Here is a 15,327-nt window from a genome sequence, read left to right as displayed (position 1 = left end):
GGGAGTGGAGGCATACAAGTATTTTGACATTTTTCAGTGAATGATCTTCTCACTCTTGAGAACACTACTTATTCAGGTCATTGTTTGAGATTCACAGAATGACCACAAATAAAGACCAAAGATAAATGAAAACCTTGACAAGTATGACAGATAGATAGACAGAAATGAACAAAGGAAGAGGAATGCGTGTTTACTATGTGCTAAGCATATAAGTAACAGCAAGCAAGATAATTCCTGTCCTCAAAGAGCTTATATTCTTGAAAGGGGTAGCTGCTACACACAAAAGGTGAGCTTGACAGGGTGAAGGGAGGCAATCTGTAATTCTGGTGACAGGCAAGGTAAAGCAGTAGCTCACCTATCAGGCCTGGTTTCCAGAGTTGGGCTGGGGTGGGGTGGGTGGGTGGCGATGATAGTTGGAGTTCAAGTGTGGAAATGGCCAAGAAGGAGCAACATATATTTACTTGGAGTTTATGAAGTAATAATTCATTTATATAGACTTCTATTTTTTGCCTTTTGTCCCAAAAATCTAGTACAGTGTCTTGCACAGTAAGTGCTTCATGTTTATTGAGTAACTAAAAATATATATCATATATCAGCTTTGTGTCATCATAATTCAACAAAATGTGATCATCCAAGTCATTAATACAAATTCTGAATATAACATAATTAAAAACACGATTCTGTGGCATTTCTCTTAAAACAACACACCATATTGAAAAATCTTCCGCAGTAGTACATGATTTTCTAAGCTTCGATTCCTTCCATCTCCCTATGCAAAAGCTTTGCATTGAATAGAATAGGTCATTAATTTTCCATCCTTCCCTTCTTTGTTTTACTTCAGAAAGAACCTCTCCATTTTAGTTTTCACATTTCTAAATTATGATCTTTACTCTCCAGTTCATTTTATTAGAATATGGTTCTCATTTCTTTGCATTTTTTAATTACTATTTACCTTTCATGTTAAATCCCAATTCTTCTTTGAAGCCTTCCAGACCACTCCAGGAATAGTTATTAGTTCCTGTAATATTTAGATCATTAATACTTGCAAACTAGAATTGGGAGGGATCTTAGGTATTTTGTTCTAAGTCTTTTCATTTTACAGGTGAATAAATTAAAGGTTAATTTGCTGCCCAACAGCTAGTAAGGGGCCAGACACAGACTAAAACCTGCATTTCCTTAGTCTCATTGTATTAATTTATCCATTAACATATATACCCCTATTCTACTATTCCTTTGGTAATAACCTGCCTTGTATTTTTGGTTGATCTTTTTTAATATGTATACATCTCATTTTCCTGCTAGATTTTAAGTTTTCTTAGGACACCAGCAAGGTTGGTGGTGGTGGTGGTTGTTGGTGGCGCTTGTCGTTGGAGAGGGGTTGGAAGAGTGGGGTTTATATCTGTAATTTCATCAGTGAAGGAAACTCCAATGGAAATTATTACTGAGGTTAAGTGACTTGCCCAGAGTCCTATGACTAGCAGCTAAGTTCTATACTTTTTTGGATTTCCTCTTCTCCTCCATCATATCAAGACCTAGATCCAGATTACTAGGTCCATGGCAGCTGACAAGATAAGCTACTGACCAAAGCATTCCTATGAATTACATATGTTTTGTTCAGCTCTTTACTTTTCTATATTAAAGCTTTACTATTAGATCATTAAAGCTTTAGTATTGGTTTGGACATTATGATTATTCTTTTCAGGAAAATCTCAGGTTCCATGATGAATATCACTGGCAAAAAGTTCTTGGGGAGAAGGAACTTATTCTTTGGACTTTCTCAGTAATTTTACCAGCTAAATAATATGTCAGCTTTCAGATATTTCAGTTGCTGTATTCACTAGTCACAGCTTAAAGTTACCTTAAAATATTCAGGCATTAGTTGTTGACTTTTCAGAAAGTAGATTACATTGCTTTTGTAAATTATAGCTTTAATTTACTTGAAAAGATAAATGGTCAAATACCATAATAACCATTCAGAATTTCATGTATTTCTCCAGAAAACAGCTCATTCAGGTATTAGGTTATCAAAGTACCTCTCCATTTGGTCTTACTGCCATCAGATCAACCTGATGAAATGGAAGATAGACACACTTAGAATGCATTTGAAAACACTGTGTGCAGTAATATCACATACAGGTACTAATTTTTAAAAAAATCTTCGTTCATCTCTAGCTGCCTTTCCACACCGACTGAATCTCTTTTACCTGGCCAATGATGTTATACAGAACTGCAAACGGAAAAATGCAATCATATTCCGCGAATCATTTGCTGAAGTGCTTCCTGAAGCTGCCTCTTTGGTGAAGTAAGTATTCTTTTGAGTTTTTAAAATTATAATCTAATTTCCTTTTGCACCTGACAAGAAAATAGGAGAATCTGCTTGAATGATATTTTTCCCCTTATATTTTATAATTTGCCGTTATGATTTATTTAAGTTGTGCCACGTATTTGTTGCTTGTCTACTCATTTATAATTTTCTTTATAATTTTCATGTGCATAGAATAATACTTTTCTTTAATGGATCCTTTTTTGATATGATTATCAAAGTGGTAGATGAGGAAAATTCTGGGGATATAGTGGACCTAGAATTTAGCAGAACCTTTGATAAAGTATTTCTTGTCCTTGTGGAGAGATTAAGACTAGACAGAAAAACAACTAGATAGAAGCAAGAAGATCAGTTAAAAGACAGGACTTGTCAACTGGCATTCCAGATGACTCATCCGTAGGAAAGACTCAAGGATGACAATGAGGTTGCAAACCTGTCAGAGTAGAAGGATAGTGATGACTTAATAGAAATAGGGAATTTTTTGAAGATTTATGTTTAGAGAGGAATATGCTGAATTCTGTTTTAGATATTTTGAGTTTGTAATTCAGTAGAAAATCCAGGTGGAAATGTCCAACAGTCAGTTATTAATATGGGACCGGGATTTAGGAAAGATTAGAACTAGTTATTGTATAGATTTAGAGTAATCTGCATAGGAATGATACTTGAAACCATGGATGCAGATGAGATCAAAGTAGAAAAAGAGAAGAGAACAGATCCCAACACAGAACCTTGGGTGAAGCGCATGTTCAGGGGCACAATGGTATGATCAAACAGGTAGCCAGAGAACCAGGAGAGAATAGTGCCACAGAAGCAAAGGGGGAAGAGAATTTTGGGGAGTAGGGGGAATGGGCATCAGTGCCAAAAGCTGAATTGTGAGGTAGGACACAAGCATGCAACTCACAGAGAAATGAGTGGGAGGTGAGTGACATTGGAGGCAAAGTTTTGTGAAGAATCTCTTCTAGGCTTTTGACTGAAAAGAAGAAGATAGAGGAGGTAGTTTAAGGAAATAACAGAATCCAGTGAAGATTTTTTTTTTTAAAGGATGGGGCAACCTGAGCATTTTATAGGAAAGAGATAATTAGCCCACGATTAAGGAAAGATTGAAAGACGTTTAGCTTGGAGAAGAGATGACTTGGGAGGAAGGGACAAATGAGGCTGTCTCTAGGTATTTAAAGGGTTGTCACCTGGAATGGGTTTGTTCTTCCTCATCTCAGAAAACAGTTAGTGCAAATGGGCAAGTTTAGGTTTAATATGAGAAGGGCCTTTCTCATAATTAGAACAGAGGGTTATAAAAAAGGGCTTGGGCTCCTTCAGGATATTAGTGAGTGCTATCCTATTCATTGAAGGACTTTAAGCAGGAGCTTAGTGACTTCTTGTCAGAGAGGTTGTGGAGGGAATTCTTTTTTAGGTGTGGGTTAGACCAGATGGCCATAGATGTAGGTTCTTTTCACCTAAAGTTTTCTATGGCAAAGATAAAAGGGACGTGATCAAGTTTAATAAAAAGAGCAAGTATTTACATAGCACCTACTATGTACCAAGCATCCTACTGAACACTTTATAAATATTACCTCATTTGATCCTCACAACACTCCGGGGAGGTAGGTGCTATTATATATTATAGTTGAGGAAACTGAGGCAATCAGAAGTTAAGTGATTAGCTTAAGGATAGAAAGCTATTAAGTCTGAACACAAGAAGAGTCTTCCAAAGGAGACAGATAGTCAAGTGGCATTCATTAAATACCTGTTATTGATTCAGGCACTGTGCTAAGGGCTGGGGATACAAAAAATGGCAAAAAAGAAGTTCATCATCTAATGGGGAGACAACATGCAAAGTATGTATACCAACAATATATACACAAAATAAGGAAAGCACTAAGGAGAACCGGGAAAGGCTTCTTGCAGAAGGTCGGACTTTATCTGAGACTTGAAGAAAGCCAGGAGGTGGAGATGAAGGGGTAGAGAGTACCAGGGTTCAAGAACACACATAAAGAGGGATTTGTGTGGGTGTGGAGAAAAGGGCCACTTCTTCCTTCTTCATTGCAGCAAAGGAGGAAAGAACAGGAGATGATAGCAGAGGGGATATAGTGTGGAATGGAGTAGAGAAAGGAGTTGGTGTCATTGATGTTGATTAATCAGTGAAGTACAAAGTCAGACTGTCTGCTGAGGGGGAAAGGAGGAGAAAGAGTGGTGGTTGAAGCTTAAGAGAGAAAAGGGGGGGGGGGACAGCTAGGCAGTGCAGTGGATAGAGCTCCGGCCTTGGAGTCAGGAGGACCTGAGTTCAAATCTGGCCTCAGATACATGACACTTACTAGCTGTGTGACCCTGGGCAAGTCACTTAACCCCGATTGCCTCACCAAAAAAGAAAAGAAAAGAGTTGGGGACCACATGGTAGAAGAGGTATGGAAGGAATGATAAAAAGATTGTTTACTTCTGTGGTATAACATTTGAGATTAAATAAATAATAGACATTGGTAGTGGACTCAATTATCACACAGTTCTGTGATTTCCTCTTGCGGAGTTCAGCCCAAGAGTAGAAGTCATTTCATGAGGATGTCACAGATACTTTGCAAACTAGAATTTTCAGACTAGCTGAACCCCAAGAGCCTTTCCTGCTCTAAAATTACATAGTTCCAAAGAGGGAAGACTTGAGAGTCTTGAAATTAGTGCCAAGGAGAAGGTAGCAACAGGAATAGTAGCTTCCATTCTTGTAGCATCTTACAGTTTACAGAAAGCCCTTTCTTCTGAACAACTTTGTGAGATTGATACTACACATATTATCATCCCTGTTTTATACTTAAGAAAACTGGGCTGGGAAGGGGGGTGAGGGTGATTAACTGACTTGCCCAGCTTTTATGACCTATAGGTTAGATTTGACCCACATCTTCTAATCGCCAAACCCAGAATTTTTTCCCTTGAATCATATGAGCTTTTCAAGGATTCAAGTGATCAGTGAAGATGGTGCTTTGGAAAAGAGACGGAAAGTTAATTGGGAAGGGCAGTTGTGGGGCAGATTGGCTGTGTTTTGGGACAATTTCGATGATAACCTGTGTTTCATGATATAAAAACCAGGCCATTGAAACATTCACCTCCATTATTGCCCAGGTACAGCCCTTGTTTGTCATTCTCCTCATTTAGCCCTTTGTGATTGATCTTCCTTTTCATTGCTCTTGATGTTTATTTTACTTCATTTTACCTGCTAACAGGTGGAAAGAATACTAAGGGTTAGGACAGGCCCACTTCCCCAGGTGCCCCTAAGTTGGGGATATGATTGAATAAATAAGTTGGGACCAGTTTGTGAAGTTAGAAAGTTGTACTCAGGAACAGAGTTTTTCTTTGTAAATTCTCATTAGAGAGAGAGAGAGAGAGAGAGAGTGTGTGTGTGTGTGTGTGTGTGTGTGTGTGTGTGTGTACAAACACACTTGTTGGTAGTAGATGTGAAAGGTAGAAGGTAAACAGACAATTCCAACAATTGCATAGACATAGACAATTCCAGCAATTATATAAATGAAGATAATTTTAAAGGACAGCAAAATTCAGTATTAGATATACATTCATCCTTTCTCTTAACAAACTGAACTGTAAGAAGGCACCAAAAAACCTTATACTCTTTGAGGTGGAAAGAATGGGAATCTAAAGGGATATCCGTAAGTAGGGCAATGGATGAACTGGTTATGGTGTATAAACGTGATGGAATACTAATGTATCTTAATTAATTATGTCCATGAATTATGTAATGTGAAAGATTCAGTTGGGAAGACAGTGGGGTTCTGTATAATGTTTCAAAACAAAATTTTAAAAACTTGACAACATTGTTCCATTATAAGAAAATATAGATAAACATAATTACAGAACACTTTTCACACAAATAAAGTCAGATCTAAAGAATTGGAAAAACATCAGTTGCTCATGGGTACGCCGAGCTAATATAATAAAAATGACAATTCTACCTAAGCTAATTTACTTATTTGGTGCTATACTAATCAAACTATCAAAAAATTATTTTATAAAGCTAGAAAAAATAATAACAAGATTCATTTGGAAAAACAAAAGGTTCGGAATATCCAGGAAAGAAATGAAAAGAAATGCTTGGGAAGGTGGCCTAGCCGTTCCAGATCTTAAATTGTATTATAAAGCAGCAGTCATCAAAACTACTTGGTACTGGGGCAACTATGTGGCGCAGTGGAGAGAGCACTGGCCCTGGATTCAGAAGGCCCTGAGTTCAAATCCAGCTTCAGACACTAGCTGTGTGACCCTGGGCAAGTCACTTAACTCCATTGCCTGGCCAAAAAAAAATAATCTACTTGGTACTGGCTAAGAAATAGAGTGGTGGATCAGTGGAGTAGGTTAAGTATGCAAGACACAATAGTCAATGACCACAGTAATCTGCTATTTAAAAAACCCAAAGATCCCAATTTCTGGGATAAGAACCCACTATTTGACAAAAACTGCTGGGAAAACTGGAAAAGAGTATGGCAGAAACTCGGCATAGACCAAAATCTCACACCATATACCAAAATAAAGTCAAAATGGGTTCACAATTTAGATATAAAGGCTGATACTATAAGCAAACTGGGAGAGCAAGGAATAGTTTACCTGTCTGATTTATGGAGAACAGAAGAATTTATGAGCAAACAGGAGATAGAGAACATTATGAAATGCAAAATGGATAATTTTGATTATGTTAAATTGGAAAGTTTTTGCACAAAACCAATGCAGCCAAGATTAGGAGGGAAGCAAAAAACTGGGAAAGAATTTTTACAACCAGTGTGTCTGATAAGGGTCTCATTTCTAAAATATATAGAGAACTAAGTCAAATTTATAAGAATGCCAGTCATTCCTCAATTAATAAAGGGTCAAAGGATAGGAACAGGCAGTTATCAGATGAAGAAATTAAAGCTATAGTCATAAAAAAATGCTCTAAATCACTATTGATTAGAGAAATGCAACTCAAAACAATTCTGTGGTACCACATCACACCTATCAGATTGGCCAACATGACAAAACAGGACAATGATAAATGTTAGAGAAGATGTGGGAAAATTGGAGTATTAATACATTGTTGGTGGAGTTGTGAAATGATCCAACCATTTTAGAGAGCAATTTGGAACTTTGGCCAAAGGGCTATAAAAATGTGCATACCCTTTGACCCAGCGATAGCACTTCTAGGGCTGTATTCCAAAGAGATGATAAAAAAGGGAAAAGGACCCACATGTACAAAAATATTTACAGCAGCTCTTTCTGTGGTGGCGAAGAATTGGAAATTGAGAGGATGTCCATCAATTGGGGAATGGCTGAACAAGTTGTGGTATAGGAAGGTAATGGAATACTATTGTGCTATAAGAAATGATGAGCAGGCACACTTCAGATAAAAAGACATGGAAAAGACATGTGTGGACTGATGCTGAGTGAAGTGAGCAGAGCCAGGAGAATGTTGTACACAGTAACAGCCACGTTGTGTGATGACTAACTTGGATAGACTTAGCTCTTCTCAGCAATGCAAGGATGTAAAACATCTCCAAAAGATTCATGGTGGAAAATGGTATCCATGTCCAGAGAAAGAACTATGGAGTTCGAATGTAGATCGAAGCATACTATTTGCTCTTTCTTTTTTTTCCTCTCTAATGTTTTGTTTTATTTCTTCTTTTTTGTGTTTCTTCCTGTTGGTTCTAATTCTTCTTTACAACATGACTAATGTGAAAATATGTTTAATAGGAATGTATATGTAGAGCCATTATCAGATTGCATGCTGTCTTGGGGGAGGAGGTGGGAATGGAGGAGGAGAAAATTTAAAACTCAAAAGCCTATGGAAGGAGGCAGCTAGGTGGTGCAGTGGATAGAGCACCGGCCCTGAAGTCAGGAGGACCTGAATTCAAATCCAGCCTCAGACCAAACACTTGACACTTACTAGCTGTGTGAACCTGGGCAAGTCACTTAATCCCAATTGCCTTAAAAAAAAAGCCTATGGAAGTGATTGTTGAAAACTAAAAATAAATTAATTGAAAAATAAATAATTAATTGAAAATAACTTCAAAAAAAGGAAAATATAGACAAAAGACAGAATTAGAAACAATGAATAGAGATTGTAGTTTTCAAATTTAATTAATGTTGAATTTCAGAAACTCTGAACCGTGTGTTGACACACATGAACTCTAGTAGAGAAGCATACTATCAGAACAACCAAGGCCTCTGTTTCTGAGAGTGTCTCAGTAAAACACGGAAGAGTGTTTTAATTTAGTGTTTTAATCAGTAATGACTGATATTAAAATGTAAGTCATAATTCCTTGACAAAACTTGAAATAAACATCCTTCATGCCAGTCACTGAACCTGACCTTATCTTGGCAGTGTTCCCTAATAGTTATTAAAAGCAAGCAAACTGGATTTAACATGAAGGTGAACTAAAGAATTAGGAGAAGTGTATGCATTGTACCTATTTCATTGCATATAAGGAAACTTTATTTTTCTATCTTTATCTTGAATGCAAAAGTGATTTTGTACTGTCAAAGTGTATTTGCATTGAGATGCAGAAAGTATTATATCATTGTTTAGAGACTATTTCATTCTCATGACTTTAATTATTACCTTGGTGCAGGTGACACCTATATCTTTACAAGCATATACCACCACCCACAACATAATAAGTCAGTTTCCCAGAAGCACTGTGTGCCCCAGTCTTGGCTTTAGAGGAACAGTGATCAAACAACCTTCTTTATAGAGAGGTGGAGGACTACAGGTGCCATCTGAGAGATATACTATCGGATGTAATAAGTTTGTTGGTTTGTTTTGCTTAACTTCATTTTTTTTTTTAAGCAGGGGAAGTTTGGGAAGGGGAGGTTATTGGGAAATGACAGTAATATTTGGGGTGTTTTTTAATTTTCCAAAAAATATTTTTGTTTTAATTATCCAATTCACCCCACCCCTCCTTGCCATTTGAGAACACAAGAAAAACAAAACCCGTTACAAACACATATAGGCAAGCAGAATAAATTTCCACATTGGCCATATATAGAAAAAAATCATCTCCTTCATTCTGAATCCTTCACTGCTGTATGAGGAGGTGTGGGTAGCATGTTTCATCGTTAGTCTTCTGGAATCATGGTTGGTCATTATACTGATAAGAAATCAGCACATTAGTATTCCATCACGTTTGTATACCATAACAAGTTCATCCATTGCCTAGTTTATAGATACCTCTTCAGATTCCCATTCTTTCCACTTCAAAGAATGTTAGGTTTTTTTGTGTCTTCTTAGAGTTTGTTTTAATCCCTCCCTTAATCTACCATAATTTTCCCTAACTTTCCATTTTCTCTTTGTCTACCCCTGCCCCCTGCCCCTTTTTCACTACACTGTAGTATAGTCGCTTTCCTCTCCCTTTCTATTCTTCAGTTCATCAAGACATAACTGACCTACTAGGGCTTATTTAATTGCACTCCCTTTATGACCCCTGATGAGGATGGGGTTCAGAGGGGACATGTATCATCTCCCCATATGTGAATATGAGCAATTTGTCTTTGTTTATTCCTTTATCATTGTTCATTTATGTTTACCTTTTTATGTTTCTCTTCACTCCTATGTTTGAACTTAATAGTTTCTGCATGGGTCTGGTCTTTTCATCAGGAATGCTTAGAAGTCCTGTATTTAATTAAGGGTCCATTTTTTTCCACTGGGGCATTATACTAAGTTTTGCTAGATAAGTTATTTTTGGCTGTAAGCCCATACCTATTCTCTGCCTTTTGGATTATTGTATTCCAAGGTCTATGCTCCTTTATAGTGGTGGCTTTGATCCCAACTGTGGCTTCTTGGTACTTGAATTCTTATGTTGGTGGTGGGTTTTTAATAGAGAACAGTGTTGCAGGTAGATTATGTACTGAAGCATTCTCACTGTACATGTCTGTTTTATTTATTTGCAGTAAATGAAGAAGCATGAGTGCAGAACTGAGGTACAGCTTTATGATAAACAGGCAGCATAAATATTATGGTGCTTTTGGGCTGCTTATTTAATAATTACTAAGTTGATAATAAGTTGCCCTCTGGGACTTTCTGAGTACCCTCTTTTTGCTCCTCAAGCAATGTATTTTCTTGTCAGTGATTTTTTTTTTTAGTGTGAAAACCTGTGAATGACATTAATAATTTATCATAATTGGCCTGTATTTGTAGGGATCTCTGGTGTTTTCATCTTTTATAGATATGTTTTGCCTTCTATGAAGAAAGGTAGGATCAGGATTACCTCCAAAAGGAAGCTAGTAAAGTACCCTACTTGTAATTCATGCGCCACCGTGAAGTGTTTGAGCTGATAATTAGTGATATTATGTAACCCTGCTACTTCCTCTTTTTTTGGCTCCTTAAAATGTTGATTATTTCTTTAGCTTATTATTTGGGGGCAGCTAGGTGGCGCAGTGGATAGAGCACCAGCCCTGGCTTCAAGAGGACCTGAGTTCAAATGAGGCCTCAGACACATAACACTTACTAGCTGTGTGACCCTGGGCAAGTCACTTAACCCCATTGCCTAGCCAAAAAACAAAATAAAACTAAACAAATGTTTAGTATTTATTTATTTATTTTTGGCATTCTTTTGTTTTTAAATTTTCAATTCCAAAATCCCTTTCCCTTCCTTGCCCTCCCCCACCCAATGAGAAGGCAGACTAGTTTCTCTCACTTCATCAATTCACAAGCTTTCTGTTTCTCACTTTATTTAACTTCGTTAACTTTCATTATATTGGCCTTCTTGTGACCATATACGCCAGAAATTTTTCACATCTTCCTTCAGTGTCTCTCACTTCTTTTTTCTTTATTTCTCAAGTCTCTGTAGTGGAGTTTTTGATTACTCTTGAAGTAGGTGTGTGTGTGTGTGTGTGTGTGTGTGTGTGTGTGTGTGTGTGTGTGTAAAACCATACTATACATCTGTTTTATCAGTTCTTACTCTGAATGTGGATAGCTTCTTGTTTCATAGGTCCTTTGTAGTTGATTTAAGTGTTTATATGACTTAGTCATTCAAAGTTGTCCTTAGAACAGTATTGCATTTACTGTGAATATTCTCTTGGTTCTGCTCATTTCACTCTTCATTATTTCATGCGAGTCTTTCCATGTTTTTCCAAAATCTGCCTCTTCATCATTTCTTACAGCACTGTAGTGTTCCATCACAATCATATGCCACAACTTGTTCAGCCATTCCCTAAATGACAGGCATCCCCTCCATTTCCGGTTCTTTGCTACCACAAAGAGAACTGCTATAAGTATTTTAAAATACTTAAAATCACCTTGGGAAACAGACCTTTGAGCTAAGTTCTAAAGGAAGTCAGGGAAACTACGAGGCAGGTGAAACGGCAGTGCATTCCCAGGGTAAGGGACATGCAAAGATGTGGGGACCGGAGATGGAATGTGTTTTCAAGGAGCTGCAAGTAGTCCAGTGTTGCTGAACATAGAATATAGAAGGGAAGAAAAGGGTAAGTAGACTGGAAAGATAAGAAGATGACAGGATATGAAGAGCTTTCAGTGCCATTCAAAGGGGTAGATATTTGATCCTGAAGGTGATAGGGAGCCACTGAAGCTCATTGAGCAGGAAAGTGACATGAGTAAACATACACTTTAGAAAAACCACCAGGTGAGGAGAGGCTGGATGGGAGTAGGGAGAGTTTTGGGGTAAGGAAACCAGTAAGTAGGCGGTTGCAGTAGTTCAGGTGAGATGATCAAGCAGATTTGTGGCTGTGAGTGGAGATAAGGATACTGAGATGTTCTGAATGTAGAAACCACAAGATTTGGCAACAGGTTGGATATGTGAGGTGAGTGAAGGTGGTAAGAGTTAAGGATGATACCAAGGTTATGGGCCTGCCTAACCAGGAAATTGAAGAACCTAAAGTTCTTCAGCTTTTCCCTTTTCAGATTGTAATATCTCTTCAATATCATTTTTATTTACTTAATGAGAGGCATTGTGTAGATAAGAGAGGTGACCTTGGAGCCATGAAGATCTGGGTTCAAGTTTTACTTCTGATATGTAGTGGCTCTGTTATCCTAAACAAGCAAATCACTTAATATCTTGGTGCTTACAGTTACAGTAACAGTCTCAGGGCCTATGAAGTATCTGCTTTTTATCACCTTGTCTAGAATTCTCCTACTTTGCTGTTATCCCACCCCCTACCTGTATAGCATGAAAGATGGGTTGAAATTTAGGGGAATTATTATTATTGTCATCTCATTCTTATCTTCTTTGATGGTGTTCATATAGAAATGGGACGAGTCACTGTCTTGCTAGTATTCCCTTTTATTCAGTGTCCAACAGCCCTGGTGGGTGAAAAAACTGGTTTATAGTTGAACAGAAGGATGTAAATGTAAACTCATTCTCTGTAGGCTTACTAAAAGCATCCTTGGTACAATTCCAGTAGCAGACAAGATAACAGGTGATTTCTACCTCATTCTGTTGTGAATTTTATTTCCTTGGTCAGGTGTCTATGGCAAGAAGGCTTTCATTCTATGCAGCTTAGAGAGCAAGCATTTGGGATAATTATTTAAAATGTTATTCTTAATTTTTTATGAATTGGCATTATGTCATTATATGTAATTGTGGCAGTGTTTCAGTATATGATGATACTCTAACTCTAGTACAGTTTATTGATTTAGTTGTCCAAAATATTTTATGTCTGTACTTATGATATGGAAGGGTTTGTCATGTCAGTCAATTCTTGCCATACAGTCATGTCTTGCTAGGTATTTAATAGGTACTGAATGTTTAAAGGCCATAGCAAAGTGTTGCATTGTCTCCAGGGTTCCCTCGTATAATCTACCTTGATCACCGAGGCTGTTCTTTAACCCTTCTATAATTTCTGGTGACAAAGACCTGGTCCTGAATTACCATTACCAATCAATTAACAAACATTATGTGCCTCCTCTGTGTTGGGTGCTAGATGTGCATATGCAATGGATAAAACGATGGAGCACACATTTTAATGGAGAGGCAACATGTGCACATACACAGAATATAATAAATAAAAGAGTATAAATACGAAGTAGATAGATACAGGATAGGAGAGGGTACTAGCAGTTGGTAGAATAAGGAAAAATTTCATAGACTGTGCTGCTTAAGCTGCCACCTAAAGAAAAGAGGCATTGTTTGAGACAGAAATGAGGAAGGAGTGCATTCCAGGTAGGTGGGATGGCCAGTGCAAAGGTGTGGTGGTGGGAGTTGGAATGTTGTGTGTAAGGAAAGAAGAGCAAGCCTGTTTGTCTGAATCACTGTGTATTGGGAGATCACTTAGTGTCCAGTGAGACTAGGAAGATGACTCATCATTTGTTTAGCACTTCTTTGTGTTGATAATTTTTAGCAGAGTTCACGTAGATTTCATTATACGACACTTTGATTCCACTCTTGGATCTTACTAGTTTCATAGGCTTTATCCTGAGATAAGCCACTTTTGGTTTCATTCAACTAAAATGTCTGTCTATCCTCTTAACTCCTTTTTTAGAGTGCCATCATTTCTTAGCTGTTCCTGAACAAGTCATTCTGAATGTTGTGGATACTATGCTTTCAGTGCAACCTAAGATTGCATTAGTTTTCTCACCTGCCATATCACATTGTTAATTCGTATTGAGTCTACAATCCACTAAAATGCCTAGGTTTGGGGCAGCTAGTGGTGCAGTGAATAGAGCTCTGGCCTTGGAGTCAGGAGGACCTGAGTTCAAATCCAGCCTCAGACCAAAACACTTGACATTTACTAGCTGTGTGACCCTGGGCAAGTCACTTAACCCCAATTGCCTCACGAAAAAGCAAAAAAAAAAAAAATGCCTAGGTTTTGTTTTGTTTTGTTTTTTAACTGATGTCTAAGAATACCTCCCCTAGCTTATACTTGTGAACTTAATTTTTTTAAAATTTTGTTCCTGTTAAATATCATCTTGGTATATTTGGCACAGTGTACTATCCTGTCAAGATCTTCTTGAATTCTTACTTTTATCTACCCTCCACGCTTTGTGTCATGTGCAAAGTTGATCAGCATAACATCTATCGCCTTATTTAATTCTTTGCCAAAAAGGTTAAACAACATAGGGACAAGCATGTTCCCTGGGACATTCCGCAAGAGATCTCCTTCCAAGTTGACATTAAGAAGTACATGACCACTCTTTGAACATGGCCATTCAACCACTTCTGAGTCCATCTAATTGTATTCTTACATGGCCTAACCTTTGCTTTTCTACACAAAAAGCTTGAGAGATTTCATCAAAAGCTTTGTTAAAAATTAGATAAACTAGGGGCAGCTAGGTGGTGCAGTGGATAGAGCACTGGCCCTGGAGTCAGGAGGACCTGAATTCAAATGCGGCCTCAAACACATAACACTTACTAGCTGTGTGACCCTGGGCAAGTCACTTAACCCCATTGCCTACCCAAAAAAAAAATTAGATAAACTATATCTATCACATTCTCCTGATCTGCCCACCTGGCAACCTTGATGAAACAGTGCTATCTCTTTGTGATCACCATTTCCTTTTCTAGATGTTCAGTAATAATTCTTTTAATTATTAAATACACTCTAGATTTTTCCCTGGAATCTAAGACAAGTTCGTTGGCCTATAGTTTTCAGACTTTGTTCACTTCTTTTAAATAAAATTAAAATGAGAACATTTTCCCTTCTTCCACTCTGTACCACTCCCTAGTTGTTCAGAGATCACTGGCTCAGTCACTTATCTGTGGTTCAGCGGTTATATCTGCCAGTTCTTTTAGTATCCAAAAATGTGGTTTGTCTAGCCTGGACTTGAATTCGTAAAAGGCATCTAGGTTCTTTCTTAATATCTTCTTACTTATCTTGGTTATGATTCCCTGTTGGCCATTTTCATTCATTCCATTCCAAAGTTCATCCTTCCTAAGGAAAAAAAAAACAAAAACAAAAAAGAAAATGAGAAAACAAAAGCAAATAAGAATTGAGCAAGTCTGCCTTTTCTTTGTCTCAGTTATCCTACCTACCCCTTTTTTGACTTATTTTACCCAAAATAAATGAAAAGTCCTTTTTGTTCTTTGTACCTT

The 15,327-nt window shown here is 37.5% G+C and overlaps 1 protein-coding gene across 8 annotated transcripts in view; it reads left to right on the top strand.

The window, feature by feature from the left end:
* Positions 1-15,327, top strand: part of LOC114043160 (regulation of nuclear pre-mRNA domain-containing protein 2) — a 91,208-nt gene that overhangs the window by 28,892 nt on the left and 46,989 nt on the right. For all 8 annotated transcript variants that reach the window (XR_003569066.1, XM_027862151.1, XM_027862150.1 and 5 more), the window contains exon 2: positions 2,173-2,302. Coding sequence is in view for 7 of the 8 variants with exons in the window: in XM_027862151.1 (XP_027717952.1) it covers positions 2,173-2,302 (130 nt within the window). In the remaining variant the exon portion in view is untranslated. The remainder of the gene's footprint in view (positions 1-2,172; positions 2,303-15,327) is intronic.

This window comes from Vombatus ursinus, unplaced genomic scaffold, assembly GCF_900497805.2.
Source record: "Vombatus ursinus unplaced genomic scaffold, bare-nosed wombat genome assembly UNPS02014768.1, whole genome shotgun sequence".
In the NCBI taxonomy this organism is placed as follows: Eukaryota; Metazoa; Chordata; class Mammalia; order Diprotodontia; family Vombatidae; genus Vombatus; species Vombatus ursinus.
This window is presented reverse-complemented; position numbering and strand designations above follow the sequence as displayed.